Source organism: Callospermophilus lateralis, chromosome 7 (genome assembly GCF_048772815.1).
Source record: "Callospermophilus lateralis isolate mCalLat2 chromosome 7, mCalLat2.hap1, whole genome shotgun sequence".
NCBI classification, from domain to species: domain Eukaryota; kingdom Metazoa; phylum Chordata; class Mammalia; order Rodentia; family Sciuridae; genus Callospermophilus; species Callospermophilus lateralis.
In genome coordinates, this window is record NC_135311.1 from 28781826 (window position 1) to 28805746 (window position 23921).

The 23921-nt window shown below is 35.8% G+C and overlaps 2 protein-coding genes across 7 annotated transcripts in view; one reads left to right on the forward strand and one right to left on the reverse strand.

Annotated features, from left to right (window-relative positions):
• The first annotated feature begins 44 nt into the window (after positions 1-44).
• Positions 45-19838, forward strand: Clcc1 (chloride channel CLIC like 1). Of its 5 annotated transcripts, none has more exons than XM_076863143.1 (12): positions 45-141; positions 4297-4447; positions 4879-4983; positions 7171-7278; positions 10424-10645; positions 10890-11030; positions 13120-13213; positions 13624-13721; positions 14131-14277; positions 15864-16208; positions 17538-17842; positions 19533-19838. In XM_076863143.1, the coding sequence occupies exons 2-11, from the start codon at positions 4319-4321 to the stop codon at positions 17793-17795; spliced, it is 1647 nt and encodes a 548-aa protein (XP_076719258.1). In that variant the 5' UTR covers positions 45-141; positions 4297-4318; the 3' UTR covers positions 17796-17842; positions 19533-19838. The 5 variants fall into 5 exon arrangements, with proteins under 5 accessions (XP_076719258.1, XP_076719257.1, XP_076719255.1 ...); XM_076863142.1 differs by having other exon boundaries at positions 17538-17811; XM_076863140.1 differs by having other exon boundaries at positions 17538-19838.
• A 1354-nt stretch (positions 19839-21192) lies between these two features.
• Positions 21193-23921, reverse strand: part of Gpsm2 (G protein signaling modulator 2) — a 60552-nt gene continuing 57823 nt past the window's right edge. For both annotated transcript variants that reach the window (XM_076861630.1, XM_076861628.1), the window contains one exon: positions 21193-21938. In XM_076861630.1, coding sequence (XP_076717745.1) covers positions 21714-21938 — 225 coding nt within the window. In that variant the 3' untranslated portion in view covers positions 21193-21713. The remainder of the gene's footprint in view (positions 21939-23921) is intronic.

Consider the following 23921-nt stretch of genomic DNA (forward strand, 5'->3'; position numbering starts at 1 on the left):
CAATCAGCGGCGCGCGCGGGAGGGACGCCCAGTCGCCGGCCGAGTGAGTCGATGAGGGGGCGCGCGGAAGCCCTTAGCAGCCGGGAAGGTTAGCCTCGTTCCCTAGCTGGCCTGGCAGGTAGTGTCAAGCTGGAGAGGCAGGTAGGATTCCCGGGACGTGAGTCCCCGCGGTCGGGTATGTCTGTACGGCCGGTGGGGCTGCGGGTTCCTCCTGCTGGGTCCTGCGGGCTCGCGGCGTGGACGCCCGGAAGGCCGCAGGCATCCCCCGGGGCGGGAGTCCTCGCCCTCCGCTGCGCCTCTGGGGCCTGGGGGTGACTTCCGAGCTCCGGGTTTGCCCGGTTGGGCGAGTGCCTGCCTGTCACCTCCCGGGCCAGCGGGGTGCCTCATCTCCCTCTCTGGCTGCTCGGGAGTGCTGGGCGGCCTAGGCAAAGGGCACCGGCCAGTGCAAAGCGAGACCCGAGCGGATGTTGTTGGCGTCGGGTTTTTTTGTTTTCTGGAAGCTTAAAGCATATTTGGAACCAACGCTGTCTGCAGAATAGTTGGGATTTAGTTGTAGCCAATATTTTAAGACTCTTGTTTATGGGTGGTGAAGAGCAATTCAAGTTTTCTCTGGCAGTGATTATGAAAGCGCGGTCCCCAGACTGGCTTCGTCGTCATTTGGAAACTTCTTAGAAAGACAACTTCTCAAGTTTGAGAGCCCTGAGTCCAAGGAACTAAAACACACGCGAAGTGAATTGCCTTGATACTTCTAGGCTATTACAGAATTTGCCTGTACTATATCCCAAGTTGGCCCTGCCTTTCCCATTACACCTGTAAATTCTTTGAAATTAAAGACTTGTGCAGATTTCCTCTCGGTGACTGGCTTTCCTTGTAGCTCTTCAGTCTAGTGGCTCCTGTTAAAGCCGGCCCTAAAGTTTTCTGGGATGTAGAAATGTGGATCCAACAGTTCCTCCACTCCACCCCAAGATCTTAACCTCTCTGAGAAACAAACCCTTTTAGGGTCACTAGCATTTTTGTCCTGACAACTTAACTAGCCCTGTGACTTTGGGCAAATTATGTGTTTTCCTAATCTATAAAATGAAGATGGTAGCAAATACTTCCCAGAGTTTTATAGAGGATTAAATGAATGAATGTATGTACCAGATACAACGAAATATTACCTACTTGTAATATTGTAATTGTATGTACTTTTTATATTAATACCAAAACCTGAGGCAGATTGTAAAAATGGAGGCAGGGAAGGAGCCATAGAAGGACACAGGTGCCATCCTAAACCAACTTAGGATGGTTACTTTTGCTGAATACTTTGCTATTCACAGTGATCTTGTCAGCATCTGATCTGTGGCATCACCAGAAGCTTGTTAGAAATGCAGAATCTCAAACCCATCTCAGTATTACTGAATCAGTCTCTCTCTCTCTCTCTCTCTCTCTTTTTTTTTTTTTAAACAAATTCCTCAGTGGGTTTAGATGCAGCTTTCATGGGGGGAAGTATGAGCTGAATTGTAATATTTGTCAAGAATTTCCAGCCTTAAATTAGTGACCATGGGATTCTGGCAGGAGAGAATCTTGAATTTCCAGCAAATTCTATTGTGTTCCTCTGGCTTTCCTTTTTTTTTTTTTTTTTTTTTTTTTGGTAGATAGTACTGGGGATTGAACCCAGGGGTGCTTTATTACAGAGCTACAGCCCCAGTCCTTTTTTTTTTTTTTTTAATGTTTTTATTTTCAGACAGATTCTTGTTAAGTTGCTGAGGCTTGAATTTGGTGATCCTCCTGCTACAGCCTCCCAAGTCACTGGGATTGCAGGATTACTGCAGGCTCCCTACTGTATCTTGTTTTCACTGAAGCTATTCTGCCTTCATCTTTTTCTGCAAAAATTATCCCAGTCCTTTAAGGCTCAGAACTTTATACTGGACTATAATAACTTATACTTGCCTGGCTTTTTATGGGTAGTCATGAAAACATCTACTAGATTTTGGGGGGAGGGGAGTGTGTGTGCCAGGGATTAAACTCAGGGGCATTGGACCACTGAGCCACATCCCCAGCCCTATTTTGTACTTTTTTTTTAAGAGACAGGGTCTCAGTGAGTTGTTTAGCACCTCCCCATTGCTGAGGCTGGCTTTGAACTCTCAATCCTTCTGCCTCAGCCTCCCCAGCTGCTGGGATTACAGATGTGTGCCATTGTTCCTGCCTTACCTCTGCTTGATTTTAAACTCTAGAAAGAGATCTTGTCTCCTTTATTTTTATTCATTTTTTACCTTCCTCTAACCCAGGCACACTGTTCATATTATTTAAGAAATGTTTGTTAAATTTTTCTAATTTATAAACATTTTTAATTTTTATATTTTATTTTTTGTTTCTGAGTTAAAAACCTATGAAAAATAGAGAATTTTTAAAGAACCATATATTCTATTTTCTATGTGGTTTGAAATGAATATTAGTGTGAAAATGGCTTATAATTTTACTTTTTGGATTTTATATCATTTTTTGTTTTTCTAGTGCTAGGGATTGAACCCAGGGCCTTATGCCTGCTTGGAAAGCACTCTACCTACTGAGTTACATCCCTAGCCCGCTTTTTGGGTTTTAAATATGTCTCAAAATTTATTTTGTTGTATGACTCCAGCCTGAGAGATTCTTATTTAATTAGTCTGGAATGTGACTAGAACATTAGGAGTTTTAGAAGCTCCTCAGGTGATTCCAGTGTATAACCATTGTTGAGAACACCTGTGCTAATGGAAAAACCAGGTCAACAAAGGGATAATTTCATTCATTTTTTTATGCTAAAAGAATAAACAAGATTTTATTGTTTTTTTTTTTTACTGTTTATTTTTTATTGTTTATTTTATTTAAAGGAGCATATTTAATTCAGACTAGCATTACTTTTATTTTTATAACTAGTCTATAAGCTGTTCATGGCCAGAGCCCACGCCTTTCTTATCTTGGGGTTCCTTACCTTACATAGAGCAGATATATACACTGTCCAATAGAATTTTATTTGCTGATGGAAATGTTCTGTATCTTCAGTGTCTAATATAATGTGGCAATTAAAATGAAAATGAAAAATTCAGTTCTTCATTCACACTAGCTACATTTCAGTTGTTCTATAGGCACATGTGGTTGATGATTACTGGAAAGTATTAAACAGAGGAGATACTGTTTAAATTATTTGTTTATGCAGAGACTTAGGTGAAGCTGGTTATTTCATACTTATCACTTGTTTAAAAACATTGGGGAGAGAGGTTTGGTTTACTTTTTAGCAACTGTTTTGAGCTTTATAAGTTAAGTTAATGTTTAAGATAACGTTTTCTGAATAGTAACCAAGGAAAGTTCACTCATTTAATAGGCTTTATTTTTTATTCTAAAATTGGGCAACACTTCATTCCATAGAATAAGTGTTCTCTAGCCTTCTAAACCTACCATTCAGTTGGTTGTTTCAGTATATTCAGATATGTCCAACTATCACCATAATGTTAGAACATTTTTCATTGCTTATACCCTTTCTTTCTGATTCCTCTATAACCTCATATGCCCAGCCTTAAGCACACATTTTTCTACTCTTGGGGTTGGGGATGTAGCTCAGTGGTAGAGCTATATTGTCAAGCATTGTCTAGCACTTGTGACACCTGAGTTGGATCCCCAGCACTGCAAAACTAAGCAACCATTAATCTACTTTTTGTCACTATGTAATTGCCTATTCTGGACTTTTTGTACAAATGGAATTATATAATATGTGGTTTTGTGACCGGTTTTTATATAGCATGACATTTTCAAGGTTCAATCATTTTGAAGTACTTCATTTCTTTTTATAGCTAAAAAATATTCTACCAAATGGTTCTTCCTCATTTTATTTACCCATTCAGGTTGCTGGAAGTTTGTGTTGTTTCCACTTTTTGGCTATCTTGAAAATGTGGCTTTTTTTTTTTTTTTTTTTTTTTCATTTCTCTTGGGTATTTACTAGGAGTGGAACTGGAACTGCTGGGCCATATGGAAAATATCTATTTTCTTATCCCAACGAGAATGTTTGTACTTTCCTTGGTTATTATCCAGAAAATGTTATCTTTTTTAAAAAATATATATTTTTAGTTGTAGTTGGACACAATACCTTTATTTTATTTGTTTGTTTTTATGTGGTGCTGAGGATCCAATCCAGCATCTCACATGTGCTAGGTGAGCGCTCTACCGCTGAGCCACAACCCCAGTCCCCAGAAAATGTTATCTTAAACATTAAAAAGAAGTAGCTTTTATTACAAAACAATTTACTTTTAAAATAATTATATTTATTACATCTTTTTTTACAAGTTTTTTTTTAGTCTTATACAAGATGCTGTATCCTTTGCTCTTTTGTGAATGTCTATTGCTGATAACCGGTTATGCTCATGATGACGACTGGATTGACCCTACGGACATGCTTAACTATGATGCTGCTTCAGGAACAATGAGAAAATCTCAGGTATGAAAAAAGCGTGTGTGTGTGTGTGCGTGCGTGTGTGTGTGTGTGTGTGTGTGTGTGTGTGGCCTATCAGCCCTGTGATGGAAATAGTCCTTTTATTGCTGTTTTGCACAGAGCCATTAGAGGTGGGTATCAATGATTAATAGCCATGCAGAATATCTTCCTCACACTCTTAATCTAAGATTATTTCAAACCCACCTTATTTCTGTTTTGAATTTGAAAAAAAAATTTGTAAAGCCCATTAAGCAACAAGCCAATTTGATTTTAGTTCTTAGTATGTACATTTGAGACTTTTACTTTTTTGGTAGTTCAATACAAGTAAAGAATATGAGGAACAAAGTCATGATGAAGTAAAAATTTTAGTCTTCACTAAATGAAGGTTTTTTGTATAACTGAATTATAAACAAAAATCTTTTTCTACTTGGTTTTAGGTGATGAAAAATAGTATGTCAGAAAAAAAGGACATCAGTCCTGACTTGTCATATGCTGATGAAATGTCAGAATGTTATCGCAGACTCGATTCTTTAACTCATAAGGTTAGATTTTTTCCTATTCATGAATTTTATATTATTTTTATTAAGTCACTATTTTCCTGTGTTTCTCATGTTTTTTTTTTAAATGCTCTTTAATTTGTGTGTATGAGATTTTCCTTTAGTCTTGGTTTTTCTAATAGTATTTTTGAATTTTTATTATAACATTTATTGTGTTAATGTTGTAATTATTTCTTCACCAAACTATAAACTTGTTGGCACTAGGAATGCATTTTATCCATCTTAATTCTGTTTCACCTGTCATAGTGCTAGGCCATAGTAGATGCACAGCAGATGTAGCAGTTGTAGAAACTGGCCTATTACTATTTTATAAACGAGAGAGTTACTCTCAGAAATGCAAAGAAAAATATATGTATACTTTGTTATGACAACCCTAGAAAACTAATACAGATTTCTTCAGACATAAAAAGATTGAAATAATTTATAACCCATGGACTACAAATGTTAAAGAAGTTTGACTATAGTAAGAAAAGGTATGAATAAAAACAATGGTGAGCCCAAGAATTGATCAAACATATTAATAGATTTAATCAACTACTCATAGTAAAAATTTAAAAATTTTTTTGTTATAATTTAGTGTAGGGTAGCTATTCTTTCTGAAGTGGTGTTTATTTGATTTTATTTTTGAAGTGGGGTTTATACAAAAGAAAAGATTGTTAAGGAGTTTGAATGTAAACATTATTTGCTGTGGGAACCACCCTCTGGTGGTTGTGTAGGCAGAGTGAACAGCTGGCAGTGTGGAGAGGGCTTGGAATGGAGATGGAGAAGGAGAAGGTGGTTGTGAGATCATGGGGGTTTGCTGAAGACTCAGAGTGATACATTGACAAGGGTGAAGAGATGAGACAAGTGTGAAACTTATGAGGTAAAGTAGATAAATGTTGGTAACAGGGAAAAAGGGAAATAAGGAACGGGGAGGAGCTAGAGTACCGTTTCCAGCTTGAGAACAGGGGCATTTGTTAATTGAGATCCAGATTTATCACAGTTTAGACCTATAAATACCTGGTGTGGTTCTTATCAAGTGTGAATATTGCCTCTTCTGAATGCTGCCGAAGGAGTGCTTGGATAAAATTTGCTTCAGTTTAGATATGTTTTGTGGTGTGGTAAGCTAGCTTGGTTGCACTATAAGAAATGCAAATTCCTTTTTAAAGAAAATTTTTATTCCATTGTTTGTGAGTTTGTCTCAAACATTGTAAAAATACCATTGATAAAGTCTTTGTCCTTATTATTTTTGTTTTTGTTTTGTAGAATTGGGGATCAAACCCAAGGCCTTGTGCATGCTAGGCAGACATTCAAACACTAAGCTATATTCCAAACTCCATTGAGTTTTTGTTAAGCAAAAAACAAGTTAAGATCTAAAAAATAAAATGGTTTATGAACCTTGCCTTGAAAGCAGATGAAACTGCCACATGATTTCTAGCCTAATTCTGTGTGTGTTGATCAGTTATTAAGTTTATCAACTGAAGCTACTGAACTCATGGTCCACATTCAGTTAAAAAACATAAATTGGTTATCAAAGTTAAATGTAAAATATCCACTACCCTCACTCAGCAACTTATCCACTGTGGTGATGTTAAGCTAAATTTAGAAGTCCGTTCTAATGAAGAAATATGTACTAAAGGGTTGACATGTATAGAATACCCTGGAGAAGCCGTGATTTCTGTCTCCTTCATATCCCATGTAGTAGGGGATGGGGATGGTCACTTGCTGACCAGTATATTCAGTAAATTTTTTGCTATGTCCTTCATTTCATTTGGCTTCATCCTGTTTCTTTCTTTGTGTCTCTTTATCCCCTCCTACTCACTCATTCACTTTATCTATATGTTTGTATGTATTCCTCCCTCTGCTCCTTCCTTCTCTCTCATTAAATCATTTCTTTGACATTAGAAAGAGGTGGATTGGTACAGATACTGTGCTTGAGGGCTCTGCTTCCTTATTCCTTAATCTTCAGCTTTTAAAATTGCTGAAAGGCAGCAAAAAACTGCCTTTGTTGCTTACTGCCATTTGTAAAGAGAGCCCACAGGAAGTAGGCAATCTCTATACTGTAATGCAGCTAATTAATACAGGTTTGATAAAAATAATGAGCTCCTTGGATTTTGATGGTATCTCCAGGCTAGTAACTTGACCCTTAAGTTAAATTTTAGTGCTAATACTGAATTTATTGTATGATTACAGATTGATGAGTGTGAAAAGAAAAAGAGGGAAGACTATGAAAGTCAAAGCAATCCTGTCTTTAGGAGATACTTAAATAAGATTTTAATTGAAGCTGGAAAGCTTGGACTTGTGAGTATTTGATGGTGTGATACTACTAATTCAGCATAGTAGACACGTTATTTATTTCATAAAATATAAAGACCTCACTCACCTTTTCTCAGAAGCTGTTAAGAAAATTAAAAGTATACTCCTGCTTTGTAGTCGTTTGGTGGAATGCAAGCTGTGCAGAACCACTTTTATTTTTCTTTGAGTTCATAAGGATTTCCTAACTCTGCTCTATTGTATCACCAGTTGAGGTGAGAGGTGGAGCGACCCACTTAATGTTTTCTGCCATTTCCCTGCTTTCTTAGTGAAGTAATGTAAGATATATTGAGGAAATGAAAAATCTGTTTTAAGTATTTTTTTCCTTGATATTTACGGTAGTAGGTATTTCTTTGTAGAATTGTGTATCATACACATGCACATATTATTTGTAGTGTTAGGATTTTTACTGTTTGTGTTTGGTGGTGGGGATTGAATGCAAAGCCTTGTGCATGCAAGGCAAGTGAGTTGCCATTGAACTACACACTCAGCCAGAAATTTTCAGTTTTTAGAGTCACTGTTTTTTACTTTGGAGAGTATGTCACTTTTCATTGCTGTGACCAAAATACTGAGAACAACATCTTAGTTGAGGAAAAATTTATTTGTGCTGACAATTTCAGAGGTTCAGTTCATGGTCAGCTGGTGGTCCTGAGGTGAGGCAGAAGGGCACTGCAGAGGAAAGCTATCCAGCTCATGGCAGCTGGGAAGCAGGAGAAGGGGCTGTTGGGGAGATTAACCTTTCCAGGGCATGCACCCAGTGACCTCCCTTCTCCAACCACACCTGACTTGCCCACAGTTACCACTCAGTCCATTCAAACTATGATGCACGCATTATAGAGTACAGCTCTCACAATCTAATCACTATATCTCTTAATAATCCTGCACTAACACAGGTGTTTTGGGGGCGCATCTTATATTCAAATTATAATGAGGACTGAAAACATCAACAAAACTTGTAATTCTTTTATATCACTTACAAGCCTAAATTTCAAGCACATAGACTTTTTTCCCTAGATTTTCCATAGACTTTTATTTTGGCCTGGACATCATCTCCAACCACCAGAAGTGGTCACAGGCAGACACCTAAAAATGTAGGGTTCTTGTTTCAACATAGGACAGACTAACCAAACTTGCCAGACACTGTCCTCCTGGTTTAGTCAGGAATGGTTAAGAGGGAAAGAATATTAGATGAATAATTTAAATACCTTATTTTGGAAGTGTAAGAGCAACTATTCTCATTCCTATGGAACAGCCTAGAATGAGAAAACAAATGGAACCAAAAAATACCTAAGATTTAGAGATTTGGAAATACTAATTTAAAAAAAAAATGTTAATCTTAACTAGTGATAGCTTTTTCATACTTTCTGATGGTTTGTGATAGTATGTCATTTGGTTTTTTTATATTTACTTTTTATTATCTGTATTTACTCTTGTAAAAGAAAGGGGAATTTTCTCTTATTGTTAGCTTTCTGTTTTTATTATAAAATATCTAAGATAATTGGCTTATAAAGAAAAAGGATTTATTTTAGCTTATAGTTTTGAAGGTTCTAATAGATCTATTGATTTGGGGCTCTGGTGGATGTTCCAGATGATAATGACCGGGAGAGTGTGGTGAAGTAAACTGTCACCTCATGTCCAGAAAGCAAAGGAAAGAGGAAGGGGCCAAGTCCCACAAGCCCCATCAAGGATATATCTCTAGTGATCTAACTTCCTCCCACTAGGCCCCACCTCCTAAAGGTACTACCCTCTCCCTATAGTTACCCCAGAGACCAAGCCTCCACACATGGACCCTTAGAGAGGCATTTAGCATCCAAACTCTAGTATGTATTATAATTGGTTAATGAATGTAAAATGTTGTTCACAGTGATTTTGCTAAGCTGAATTCACATTAATATAGTGATAAATATTCAAGGAAATCTATTATTTTTCTACTTTTTGAGATCCCTTTTATTTATCTTATTTAACTATTGCAAATTTTAAGCTATCTGGAAATTGTCAACAAATGGAAAGTCATAAACTGAATTATAAGACAGTCAATCCTCATTATTTGCAGATTTCATATTTATTAATTCACCTATTCACTAAAATGTGTGACCCCCAAATCAGTGCTTGAGGTGTTTTTGTGATCATTCTTGGACATGTGCAGAGTAGCAAGAAGTCTGTTATGCTTGTTCCCAGCTGAGGTGACAAGCAACAAAAGTTAGCGCTCATACTGCAAACCACTGTCTTTTTTCTTCCCATATTTAGTGTAGTCTGTTTTTTGCTATTATTTTTGCACTTCTTGGGCTGGGGATGTGGCTCAAGCGGTAGCGCGCTCGCCTGGCATGCGTGCAGCCCGGGTTCAATCCTCAGCACCACATACAAACAAAGATGTTGTGTCTGCCGAAAACTGAAAAATAAATATTAAAGAAAAAAATTCTCTCTCTCTATTTTTGCACTTCTTATGGCTATATGGAGGGTTAATTTTGTTGTTTAAAATGTACTCTCAAAAATAATGTCAAATGCTGTCTAGTGTTTCTAAATGCAAGAAGGCTGTGATATGCCTTACAGAGAAAATGTTGGAGAGGTTTCCTTCAGGTGTGAGTTATAGAGTGTTGACTGTGTTCAGTGGTAATGATCCAGTAGTATTTATTAAAAGAGGTTTCACAGAAACATATAAAACAAAGTTTTATAACATATTTTATTGGTTGATGAAAATGTTTTGGCCACAGGTTTGCACCTAGCCCTGTATTTTTTAATAGGAGTAGTGGTTCATTAATTATTGATTAGTGTTTAAGGTGACTTTTTAGAACGTAAGTACTGCAGGTAACAAGAATCAACTGCACTTTAATAAAATTCGTAGTATTTTTCTTACATAGAGTTCTGTAATTTTTAAATAGTTTACACATATATTAACTTTGTTTTTTTGTTGGCTTGGAGTCAGACAAGTGGATATTATTTTCTTATATATGTGAAATATTGCACACTATAGTTTTTTTTTTGGCAGTGATGGGAATCAAAGTAAATTGATTATAAGTTTAGTTCCAAATTGATTTTCATCTTAAAGTTGCACTGTAATAATAATATTCTGTAATAATATTATATAATAGTAAAATTCTCATATTGTTTGTTTTTTTTGGTACGTTTAATTCAGCCTGATGAAAACAAAGACGACATGCATTATGATGCTGAGATTATCCTTAAGAGACAAACCTTATTAGAAATACAGAAGTTTCTCAGTGGGGAGGAATGGAAACCAGGAGCGCTGGATGATGCATTAAGTGATATTTTAATTAATTTTAAGTTTCATGATTTTGAAACATGGAAGTGGCGATTTGAAGATTCCTTTGGAGTGGATCCATATAATGTATTGATGGTAAGATGGAATTTAGGGTGATGTAATTACATTTCCTTTTTAAAATTACCTTCAAAATGCCACTGTAATTATGTGAAGTACCTATACTTAGCCACTCATGCTGCAGAAAAATGAACAAGCACCAAAATTGTACATAGGATTTTGTGATTTTTGAGTCCAAGTCTTTTGCTTTTACTGATATTAGCATTTTCTGGTGGGGAAGACAGCTTGGCAGATTCTGATTTCTACTTCCTCTTTTTTTAAGGTACTTCTGTGTCTGCTCTGCATCGTGGTATTAGTAGCTACTGAGCTGTGGACTCGTGTGCGTTGGTATACCCAATTGAAACGTGTTTTTTTCATCAGTTTTCTCTTGAGTTTGGGATGGAATTGGATGTACTTATATAAGGTATTAAATAGGCGGAGAATTTAAACATTTTTCAGTGTAAATTCATAATTCACTTTGAGCAGTCTTGCCTCAGATGTGGAATAAAGGCAATGATTGGACCTTGTCAGCCATGGGAGGAATTATATTGGCAATTCTTAGGCATTTATTATTTTTTTGGAAGGTCCTTGATGGGTTAGTGCAGAAAAAGTAAAGTCCTGATTTTGATAACCCAGTTACTATTGGGTAGCATCTGGAGAAGTAAGCAGCACAGAATTAGGTGAACATATTTTAAAAACTCTTATATAGGTAATTTGGAGTAAATCCTTTTATTCTTTGTTAGAAATGATACCAAAATATCATGATTTGTAAAAAGTTAGGTTATTTTCTGAATATAAAAATAGTATTCAGGGGCTGGGGCTGTGGTTCAGCAGTAGAGCACTTGCCTAGCACGTGCAAGGTGTTGGGTTCGATTCTCAGCACCACATAAAAATAAATAAATGAAATAAAGGTATTGTGTCCAACTACAACTAAAAAAATATGTATTAAAAAATGGTATTCACAATGTTTATGGTAGAGAATTTAGAAAATACAAAGATAAATTATTCATAAGTATATACAATTAAAGGTGAATTAAAAATAACCTCTCAATATTTTCAGGTATTTCCAATCCTGTTTCAAATTTTAATAATATTTCAAAATTGGAATTATACTATTTATATAAATTTAAAAGAACCACTACTGTGGCTACCAAAACAGCATAATCGGGCTGGGGTTGTGGCTTAGTGGTAGAGCTCTCATCTTTTTTTTTTTTTTTTTTTAAAGAGAGAATTTTTAAATATTTTTTTATTTTTTAGTTTTCGGTGAACACAACATCTTTGTTTTATTTTTATGTGGAGCTGAGGATCGAACCCAGCGCCCCACACATGCCAGGCGAGCGCGCCACTGCTTGAGCCACATCCCCAGCCCTAGAGCTCTCATCTTGTTTGTGAAGCACCACCTTCGATCCTCAGCACCACATAAAGATAAATAAATAAAATAAAGGTATTGTATCCATCTTCAACTAAAAAAAATTTTTTTTTTTTTTTTTTAAATAGCATAATTACTGGAGGAAAATTTAGAGCTTTCTGGAAGAATCAGTCAGGTAAACAGGTACTTCTAGTGAATTAGCCTAATCAAATCATGTGATATATTGCCTTAACTGTTCTAATTTCTTTAGCATCTAGAACTAATTATTTACAAATTAAGTACCAAGAAAGATTGTTGGGTTTAGTATTATTGTTTCAGTGATTTCCCATGGGTTTTGATTTGTGAAAGTTCTACAGCTATATCTAGGTATCTGTGGGGGGTTGGGTCTGTAACACCCCACAGATAACAAAATTTGCAGATGATCAAATTCCTTAAAGTAAAATACTGTTTTATCTTTTATCATGAAATATAAAAGAACAGGAGAAGTAATCTTTTAGTTTGGATAGCTTTATTTTCAGACATGGCATGAAATATTTTTGAACTAATTTTTAAAACAATCTTTTTTTTTTTTTTGGTACCAGGGATTGAACCCAGGGGCACTCAACCACTGAGCCATATGCCCAGCCCTTTATTATATTATATTTAGAGACAGGGTCTTGCTGAGTTGTGGAGGGCCTCGCTAAGTTGCTAAGGCTGGCTTTGAAGTTGTTATCCTCCTGCCTCAGTCTCCTGAGCCACTGGTATTACAAGCATGGGAAAACAATCTTTTTAAATAAAGTTTTTTTTTTAAATAAAGTTTTTTTCCTTCATGTTTACATACAAAGAAGGCAATGATATCTTTTTTTTTTAAATGTTTTATTTTATAGTACTTGGGATCAAACCCAGGGTCTTGAGCATGCTATGCAAGTGTTATCCCAGTGAACTACATTCCTACTCGCTGTAGTTCTTTATCCTTGCTTATTAAGACTGCTTTTCCATGAGCTGAAAATGGCTGTTTTTAAAATAACATTTTTTTTTCCCTATTAAGAAAATTTTAACAGTCTGGTTTAGAATGTTGAAGACACCTTGAACCAAGGTTTGTTGGGTGTGGAAGCATAGCACTCACTGTCAGCAGCCTTTCATGGTTCCCTTTGGTGTTGCTCAGGTAGCTTTTGCACAGCATCAGGCTGATGTTGCCAAGATGGAGCCATTAAACAATGTGTGTGCAGAGAAGATGGATTGGACTGGAAGTCTCTGGGGTATGGTATTTGTTCATTTGTCCCTATTTTGAATAGAATTTCTGGGAATGAGAGGAAAATACTAAACATCACAATGAAAATGATGAAAAGCCAGAGAAGGCTTTCTGTGACTGAATCTTTAATACAAGAAAAACATTCAAGAGGGTTTTAGGTTTAAATCTAGTGACTTTGGGACTCATGTAATAGGTTGTCTCCATAAGACTTGTGTAATTTGAATGGATTTTGTAATATGATTTTGGATATAAGATGAAAAAATTAAAATGAGTATTATAGGGTATTTGTTTACAATTTAAAATAATTGAACATTGACTGGTTGGTGGGCAAGAAGGGTCAAAACCAAAATATTTGTGAATGGAATGCAACTGCTCATTTATTTTAGTGATTTAGTGTTTGTCTGTTTCTCTAAATAGAATGGTTTAGAAGTTCATGGACCTATAAGGATGACCCATGCCAAAAATACTATGAGATCTTATTAGTCAACCCTATTTGGTTGGTTCCACCAACAAAGGTATAGAATATATTTTGTAAAGATTACTTGTACAAAGTATGTCAAAATCCCTTGTATTTATAAAAATTTGTATTTTTTAGTCATTCTTGTTAATAAGCCTTTGTTCTTGAATAAAACTCCAATTACATAGTAATTTTCACATTAAAGGCGGGATATGGGGCTGGGGTTATGGCTCAGTGGTAGAGCGCTCACCTTGTACGTGCAAGGCCCTAGGTTCAATTAGCACCACATAAAAATAAATAGTTATTGTGTACAACTACAAAAAATAAATATTAAATAAAAGGTGGGATATAACAGCCATTTTAATTTACATAACGTCAGCCTTAATACACAGTAAATTTTGGCTTATTGTATGTGTCTCATTCCTCTGAGGAAAAGGTTAAGTTATTGCTTTTATCTTTTATTTTAGGCATTGGCAGTTACATTCACCAACTTTGTGACAGAGCCATTAAAACACATTGGAAAAGGAACTGGTGAATTTATTAAAGCGCTCATGAAGGAAATTCCAGTGATACTTCAGATTCCCGTGCTGATAATTATGACATTGGCTGTCCTGGTTAGTATGTTAGCACTATTGGTATTTAACAGGATTTGCAGAAAAAAAGGTAATTATAAAATTATTAGGTATCCTTGATGTAAATCATGCTAAGTCATGCTTAATAGTATCAGAGGTGATTTTTAAATACAGATTTATTTCTATTTCATGTATATTCCCCTAATCAAGGAAGTGGTTTTCTGGTTTATAAATGTCATAGCAGTGATTTAGAATAAGAACCTCTTTGATTTTGTTTTTTAAAGTCTGAATTAGTATATAGGAAATTGATTATTTCCTCTTTGAGAAAGGGAGCCACCTTATTTCAGTCTGAATTTTTGCAGCATTGAGAAAGGAAGAGCATTGGGCTTGCAACAAAATTAGGAGTGTGGAAAAAGCGGGTGTACTGGAAAACAGTTTGGGGGATCTAAGAGCACTTGTTTAAGAATATTGCTTGTCATTCATCCAGTCTGTTCGTTTTTTTGGTGGTTGATTTTCAGCCACTGTCCCCCAAAATGCATTTATCACATAGAACCAAAAAAAAAAGAGTTCAGAAGTGCCATGGGAAATTCTTATTCCTAAGGACACAAAATTTACTATGCTATATTCAATTTGAAATTGTTTCTTTTGGTTTTGTTTTTTCCTTGTGATTATAGGATTCCTTGGGTTATAGGTGTGGTTTAGTTAGGAGACATTAATTCTGTAGTAGTAATTTAGTTTCTAAAACTGAAACGGTGAGAAAAGCTGCATCATTCCTTGTTCTTTCACCTGCTCCCTGAGAAAAGTTATATTGACTTTCATTGCTTCTATCTTCAAATAGTAGTGTAGGTCTAGTAGAGAGATTTTTCACATTCTTTGTTCTCAGGACTCCTTTTGAGTTTTTTTAAAGGCAGAAGATGAGAAAAAAGCTCCTGTTTATAGGGTTATGTTTATTGATATTTCCTTTATTAGGAAATAAAATAGAGAAATTTAAAAAATACAAGCCCACATCCTGTGAGTTATCTCAATTTTATTTCCTCTAGAAGACTTCACTGTACATTCATGAGAGAACAGTGAAAAGACAAATGATGTCCTTATATTATGAAAAGTTTTGACTTCACAGATCCCCTGGAAAAAGTCTGAGGAAGTGCCACACTTTGCAAACTACTGTCTAGTTTTGCCCATGGAATGAAAATCAAAATCTTTTGAATTTTAGGTGTCGAGTTTGTATTTGTAAATGTTAAACCTACAAGAGAGTGTTTACATAGTGACATACAATTTTAAATATTTTTCAGCATATGTCATGTGACAGATTTGAATATGGACACATGAGCAGTTATCAGATAAATAGAACTTTCTTTAAAATTATAGGCCTGAATTTGTCCTTGTAGGATACAAATTCAATCAGAATGTATCTAGTTGATTAAAATTTCTGCTTAATGTTGAATGATTCATGAAATTTTATTGGCTAATCTGGCCTGTAACAAAGAAGAGGTCTGTAATAAAAACATGAAATGAATGTTTATGTCTATAAATGTTAGATCATTTTGTTAGCATCCTGAATAAAATAGCTCATAACTTCATTAGTCAGTCATCAGGTTCTCAGGAAAATTTATTTCTTTTCCTTACAGAGTTTTTGCTATGGTGTTGGAAAATCAGTTAATGTACTGAGACATTTAGGTGGTCCTGAGAGAGAACCTCCGCGAGCACTTCATCCAAGTGATAGAAGATGGCAGAAGGAACTTGATTATAGACATCCTGGTGGAGCAGCAGGTGATGGAGATTTCTATTATAGGAGCCAAGCTGGCTCCATTGAGAAAGGCCCTTATGACAAAACATATGAGTTTAGAAGAGATGTTTTGAGAGAGAGAGATGTTGACTTGAGATTTCAGACTGACAACAAGAGCCCTGAAGTGCTCCGGGCGTTTGATTTACCAGACACAGAGGCACAAGAGCATCCCGAGGTGGTACCCAGTGTAAGTCAGTGATTGTTTATTTTGCTGTCCCTTCATATTAGGCATAAATACTTCTTATAGAGCTTTTGATGTAGTGTTTTTACCTTTTGTTGTTATAAATTATAGCATTAGGGATATAATTAGTCACTTTCTCTTCCTTTTTTTGGTCATAAGTTAGTCCAGCTTCCTCAGAATAAATAAGATTTAATTTTTACCTTAAATACTATTTAGTGGTAGTTTATTAGGACAGATGGTAGTTCATATGAAAATTCATAGGAAACCAACAAGTGAGCATGACTGAAATTTCTGCCTTTGGAAAGATCAAAGAGAAGGCCTCTTAGAGCACTAGGGAACTGGCAATAGAGCTCTGAAGGCCTGGCTGGTGGAAGAACAGGCTGGGGAGGAATCAAAAGGCTTACTTTTCCAACTCTTTGATTTCGGTGGCTGGCTAGACATTTTTTTTTTTGGTCTGCAGAATGGTGATTGCTATTAGTTATTTAAAAGGACATTTCCATTTCTTTGAGAAAGGAATTGATACTGTTATTTACAAAGTTTAAGTTGTAGTTGTAAACTTTGAGAGAGCTTTAAGCCAAGTAGAAACTAGAAAATTGTAATCTCTTTTGCCATAGGGGTCTTTATAAAAATATACATATCTACATGAATTTAGAAAACTAGGATGCTCCTTCCAGCTTTTATAGTTAATGATTACCTGCCACTTGTCTCAAAAATTCTTCAGTGACATTCCCTCTCACTTAAAGGGAAAGCCAGTTACCCCAGTGGCATAGGGGCCTCCCTGCCCTGCCCCACGTGCACAGCCACACTGGTTATCGGTTCTCCTTCCATGCTCAACACTATCTTAGCCACAAGAGCTCCTGACTGTTCCTTTAACCTCAATCCTTGTACATGCTGCTTAACATCTAAATTTGAACTGTAGTCTACTGTCCTACCTCACTTCTAGCACATAGCTAGTTTCTCATAATGTATCATACTTTTAATTTGTTGCCTGATTCTCTCCCTAACCTAAATGTAAGTTCTAGTAAGAACAGTTTTTGTGAGCAGTATCTTATTCTGACTGTATCTCTAGCACCTAGAACTTAATACATGCTCGGTAAATATTTTAGAATGAATGATTCTCATCAGATAAGAAGAGTTAGCAATACTGGTGACCAATTCTCTTGACTCCTATAAATGTCAGTCTTCCAGTCTGTGAGGCTTACTTAACATTTATATTATTAGAATTCAGCTCTGAAACCACGTTTGTAAGTAAGAACTTGTTTGGTATGTTTGGTTACTAAAACTTCACATTATATTAATTAAATAGTTAAAATGTGATTCTATGGTACCTTACAGCATAAATCACCTATTTTGGATACAAAGCCAAAAGAAACTGGTGGAATCCCAGGAGAAAGCACTCTGACAGGAAGCAGTCATTCTGCTAAGTCTGTGTCTGGCCAAGAGGTATCAGAGACTGTAGAAGACTCACCCGCAGTGACCAAGCCTCAGCTGAAGACTGGAGCTGAAGATAGCCAGGAAGGTGGCACACATGGCCCAGAAAGAACTGCAACTGAAGCATGTGGAAAGGATCCCTCTGGCAGCCTGTGTGGCTAGAGGATCACAGACACAGGTCACAGCTCTGAAGTCTTGAATTTTGTAAAGTATGCTCTTAACTCTTCCCACTTGAGTATTCTGATGATTATAACAAAAGTGCCAATGTAATCATTCATACATTTAGTGACAATCAGAATTAACAAACACATTTATATATATAAACTTCTGTTTAATTTCATCCACGTCTATTTGATGTTAAGATAGATCTCACAAAGTTTTCAAGTGTTAATTTTGGGACAAGGGCTCATAGAATTTACAAAGAGTTTTAGGAATTTATAGGAACCTGCTAAGTGAAGTGTATGTGGCCGAGTGGAAATTCTGTAATATTACTTCGTTGGCAGAATTTATTAGTTCTGCATTAGAGTTTCCAATATAATAGGTTCTTTAAAAGATCATTTTTAAGGGAAGTCCACTTATGTTCATCCTTTTTGCACTCCAGCATCTTAATGCAGCCTCAGAGTATTCATGAACAGAGTCAGTCCTGCTGACACCTCAGTTTTTCTCTAAGTCACCCACAGATGAGTATGACTTTGTGGGTTCATCCCTCCTATACCTAGTACTGGGCCTGCTTCCTCCTCACACCTTTGACTTTATGCTTCACTGAGACAGAGCTGAAGATTGTCAGGGGAATTTAGATAACATAGCTTGCTGTATCAGTAAGCTCAGTTTTATACCATTAGCAGTCTTTGAGAATGGCTTTATTCTTTTCCTACCAAATGAAGTGCATAGGCTTTATAAGACCTATTTTCCTTATTCAGAATCCCAGCATTTGACACTCTTAGATAGTACACTAGTCTGTTTATTTTATAGCAAACCATATTGTCTTGGTTGTATGAATTTCTAATTTTTTACAGATCTCTACATAGAGGAGAGCACTATGATAAGTAGAATAGGGTGTTTTCCTTAACCACAGATAGGTCAGTCAACATTTTGTTTTTAAGCAGCACTTCAAATTAACATTTTTTTCAGTCAACATCTAAAATTAGTTTTCTTGATTTTAAAAAGCATTCTTCATTTTAAATCTTTCTAAAAAGCTGTTCATAAAGTGTGTCCATGTCTCTGTTTTCCCAAATATTTAGCTATTCATTGTTTTAACCATATTCAACTAAGTTATATTCAGCTGCTTTTCAAAAATGGTAAGTCAGGAAAAAAAATCTTAAAATTTATTTCAGGAAAAAAGATATATTCAAAGAAGTCTATAAATTATACATGTAATGCAGAATATCCCATTTTTGGTTCCTAAAAATGTTAAAAATTAAATTGCATGAAACAATATTATATATTAATATTTTCTAGATAACATTATAAGCATCTTTAGTAGTAATGGTCAGAAAAGAGTCTTTTTTTTTTTTTTGCAAGAAAACACAAAAAGAATTTTATATTAACACAGGAGGGTGGGGCTGTAGCTCAATGGTAGAGCACTTGACTACTATACATAATGCCCTGGGTTTGATCCTTAGCATTGCCAAAAATAAAAAACATAGCAAGCATGTAACAAGTGAATTAGTGAAAGAATACCTGCAGTTTCAAATAGATTTATGAACATCTATGCATAAAAAGTAGTCCTCTCTGGAGAGTAGACCTGATTGGTGAGTGTGATCTGATTCTGGAGAGAAGTGAATACCTCCGGTTATAGACTGAAAGCAGTCAGGAGTGCAAGCACTTACAATCAATCCAAACTTGGAATACTTTTTAAAAAAATATTTACAATTTCATCTTTGTATTCTTTCATTACAGATATCCATTTGGGGATGAAATCTACTTTGACAGCAAAGCAACATGCTACTGCTGTTGATTACAGAAGTTCAGGGAAGACTTTATTAAAGCAAATTGAAGGCCAGTTTATCAACACAGGAGAGACAAGGTTTATTTTATTAACTAGCCAATATTTGTTATTGAAATTAGGGTCTGAAGTAGCAAGCTTTTAAGAAAATCAGAATGTGGTAGATAGCTGTTAAAAGCAGTTTTAAAAATGGAATAGCTGATGAAGCTTACAGGGTCTAAGAAACACTGTGTACACAATAAACACTTATTTTTACATTATTGTGGTTTGGCATGCCATCTTTGATAAATGAGTTTTCCTTTAATAAAAAACTCCTGCATAAAACATCTGCGGTTTTTTAAATGATGGTATTCAGGATATCATACCTTATATATAACTTATGAAACTAATGTAATCCTGGCTTTAACCTAATGTGTTTGACAAAATTCCTGTGTGACTTTAAGAAAATCGTTCTTTTCTTTTGAGCTCTTAATATAATTCCAGGCTGTGACTGTGTAACTTTTTAAAATTTTAACAATGGCCATTTTAGAGAAGTAGGTCTCACTTTTGCCCACCAGAATCATCTGACTTTATGAGAAAAGTCACAGACCCAGGTGCCATCTCAGTTTGTGGAATCAGAAGCAACCAGAGTTGAATAAGTTCTACCAGTTTGTTCCAGGGGTAGGTGTTCATATTCTGTGATTCATCCTCAGTCCAGGCTGTGCTCTGTTGCTTCCTTGTCTTTGCTGTGCTTATTTATCTATTATGTAACTTTATAAACTACATTCAGTCTATGCACTGAGGGCAGTGTTTGAGGACAGCCAAGGTCTTAACTCATGCCTTTCATGCTTCATTTTTTTCTCTTCCGTTTTTTTATTGGTGCATTATAGTTGTACATAATGATGGAATTTGTTGTTACATATTTGTACATGAACACAATATAACAACATAATTTGGCCACCTTCACTCACCAGCACTCACCCGCTTTCTCCCTGTGTTGCACCGCTTGGTCCCTTACCTCTACTCTTCTCCCTTTGATTTTCAGGACATCCACCTCCACCTTTTTCCCCTTTCCTCTACAGCTTCTGAGTATGAGAGAAAACATGACTCTTGACCTTCTTAGTTTGATTTCACTTAACCTCATGGTTTTCTAGTTCTATCCACTTTCCTACAAATGATATGATTTCATTTTTCTTTATGGCTAAATATAATTCCACTGTGTATGTATGTATATCACAATTTCTTTGTCCATTCATCTGTTGATAGATACCTAGGCTGGTTCCGTAGTTTGTGAATTGTGCTGCTGTAACATGGGTATGCATGTATGTATTACTATAGTAAAATGACTTTAATTCTTTAGGATAAATACTGAGGAGTGATACAGCTGGGTCATATGATAGTTCCATGCCTAGTCTTTTGAGGGTCCTCTATACTGATTTTCATAGTTGTTGTCTTTTTTTCTTTTCTATTTATGTAGCTTGGGTTCTTGATATAACATGTTTTGTGTTTTTCTTTATATGTTTTTCTACTAGTTTTTTATAGCAGTGTTATGTAACACAAGAGACAAGTACTCCAAAACATGCTAAAAGAAGTTTATTTCTTAAGAGTTTCCTTTAATTGGTTTTGGCCTAAAAATATTTTGAAAATAGGTTTTCTTAGAGAAAGTTTTTTTTTTTTTTTAATAAGTCCATAACATTTTTACATTGGTCAAGTACTTTGTTTTTACTAAACAACATAATTTCCTATTATATCCATGGTTAAATATATTAAAAAGAGCTTAAAAAATTACCTCAGCAAGAGGATTAAATTCTAGTGCAGGAGTCATTTGAATTCCTATTTTACAAATACCAATAAAGGAATCTAATAAGTTGCCAAAGAACAGAATCCCAAGCAATAATCACAGAAGTGGATGAAGCACCTTCTGAGACATCTCCACCCTCCCACAAGTGAGTGTCCAGAGCAACATTCATTCCTCACTACTGTACTACTGAATTAAATATGTACATCATTCTAAAAACATTTCAAGCTATGTTACAGTGCTATATATCCTCTTTAGGGAAAAAAAAAAAAATAGATTGGATTTCCCTGCAGTGTTCTGAAAGGAAACAAGTCTTTTCTTTAAAAAGAAAAATCCATAGCAATTAGTTGTTTGCTGATTATTTTCCTGAATTTTTAAATTCCAACAAAGCATTGCTTTGTAAAAGGTTCTTTAGTCCAAATTCAGTGTCTCTGTTTTGATCTCTTTGTAAAAGAACTCTCTGTTCATCCATTCTTTTCGCCTGAGACCGTAAAATAAGGCTAAAAAAATCTTCATCTGGTACCGTTGGACCCTTTGTGGCAGCAGGTGGTGGAGCACATCTTTGATCATCTAATCTGGACCCCTAAAAATTTACAAGACAGATTAAAACAAATACTTCAGGGAAGGAAAACACCAAGCTATGTCCATTAGTCATAATAAGAAGTGGAGCTGTAAAAATTTACTTTGCTTCTTTTCAGACATTAAGACCTGAAACCTAACAGTTTTTTTCCTTTAAAATGACTTACAGAATCAGAATATAGTATCACGTAAAACTATAGCCACAGTTTCATGGGTTTAATAAGTATGTTAAGTCATAGTATTTTAATTATAATTGATCACAAGAAATAATCTAGTATTAATTGAAAATGCAAGGTCATCCGTGTCTGATGGTTCAAGATTATAATCTTAACCACAGTTTGCATCAACAATACAACAAAGCAGAGCTTTAGAAATTAAATGTTGCATACAAAAGCCCTGAAGCAGTACCTTTAAAAATCCTTAGGACAGCAAATATCAACCCAATGTGTGCTTTTGAAAGCTTCACTTTATCACAAAAATTTGTTTATCTGGCTATTCTGCTGTAATGGCAGAGTTGGGCAGCTGCAACAGAGACCAAGTAGTCTATAAAGCCTAAAATATTGTCTCTGGTCCTTTAAAGTTTGTCTGCCTTTGTCTTAGGCAGTAAAATCTGTTAAAGAAATAGGCCAGACTGATTTTTTCCTTCAAATTTTACTTTTACAATTATAACTTATATCAGAAATATATTAGAAATAGTATTGATCAAATAAAGAATTTAAAATAGTCTACAATGCAGGGGCTGGGGTTGTGGCTCAGAGATAGTGCCCTCGTCTAGCATGTGTGAGGCACTGGGAGTTCAATTCTCAGCATCACATAAAAATAAAGATATTGTGTCCACCTATAACTAAAACAAACTTTTTTTTTAAGTCTACAGTGCAATTTCTGGTATTATAACTCAATAAGAGTAGACTGACAGGGCACGGTAGCACACACCTATAATTTCCAGCAACTTGGGAGGCTGAAGCAAGAGGATCACAAGTTTGAGCTCAGCCTAAGGAACTTGGTGAGGCCCTAAGGAACTTGGTGAAACTGTCTCAGAAAGGGTTGGGAATGCAGCTCAGTGGTAAAATGGCCCTGGGTTCAGTCCCCAGTACCCACCCCCTAAAAAAAAAAAAAAAAAAATATTGATGGCTGGTAACTGAATACCCACTACATCGCTGGGCACTGTGCTAAGCATTTACATGCCTTAACATTTAACCTCTTAACTCTATGAGGGTGCAGTTGTTTATCTGCCTCCTCGCAGGCTCTGCTTTCACACTCCACATTACACCTGGACCACTCTTCTTCTTTTCTCCTGTCATATTCTTGATAAGCACCCCTGGGTTCAATCCTCAATGCCAAAATAAATAAATACCTTAAATATTTTACTTACACACACACACACACACACACACACACACACACACACACACTATTAGAACTAAGCAATGTATGAGGGCCATTTTATCACTGAGCTGCATTCCCAACCCTTTCTGAGACAGTCTCACCAAGTTCCTTAGGCTGAGCTTACAGCGGCCTCCAATTAATCCAACAGTCCTTTACTTCAGTGTGTCCTTTACCTCTTCCTTATCTGGTGCTCCCACAGGCCTGCCAGGTCCTTGCTGTCTTTGGAGAAAATGCCTATCTAGGTTCTTTGCCCATTTTTAAGTCAGGTTGATTCTTTGTGGAGTTTTTGGACTCTGTATATTCTCAGTATTAAATCCTTTCAGATAATGTGATTTTAAATGTTTTCTGTGGGTTGCCATTTTACTGGTGTTGGTGTCTTGATGCAGAGGTTTTTAGTTTTGATGACATCAAACTTGTTTGTTTTTTTTTGTTGTTGTTGTTTCCTGTGCCTTTGGTATCATAACCAAGAAATCATTGCCTAATCCAGTGTCATGAAGCTTTCTTCTTTCTGTTAAGAGTTTTCTTTTTTATTTTTTCTGCTGCCTTTCCTATCCTCTACTATCCCCCCTCCTCCCCTCTTCTCTCTCTAACCCCGCTACTG

What these genes read in the sequence shown, in the direction of transcription:
- Clcc1 (XM_076863140.1), top strand. Translation starts at nt 4,319, where the DNA reads ATGCTGTATCCTTTGCTCTTTTGTGAATGTCTATTGCTGATAACCGGT. An exon ending in GAACAATGAGAAAATCTCAG is followed by an intron (nt 4,448 to 4,878) that starts GTATGAAAAAAG and finishes ACTTGGTTTTAG; the next exon opens with GTGATGAAAAATAGTATGTC. An exon ending in TTGGACTGGAAGTCTCTGGG is followed by an intron (nt 13,214 to 13,623) that starts GTATGGTATTTG and finishes TTCTCTAAATAG; the next exon opens with AATGGTTTAGAAGTTCATGG.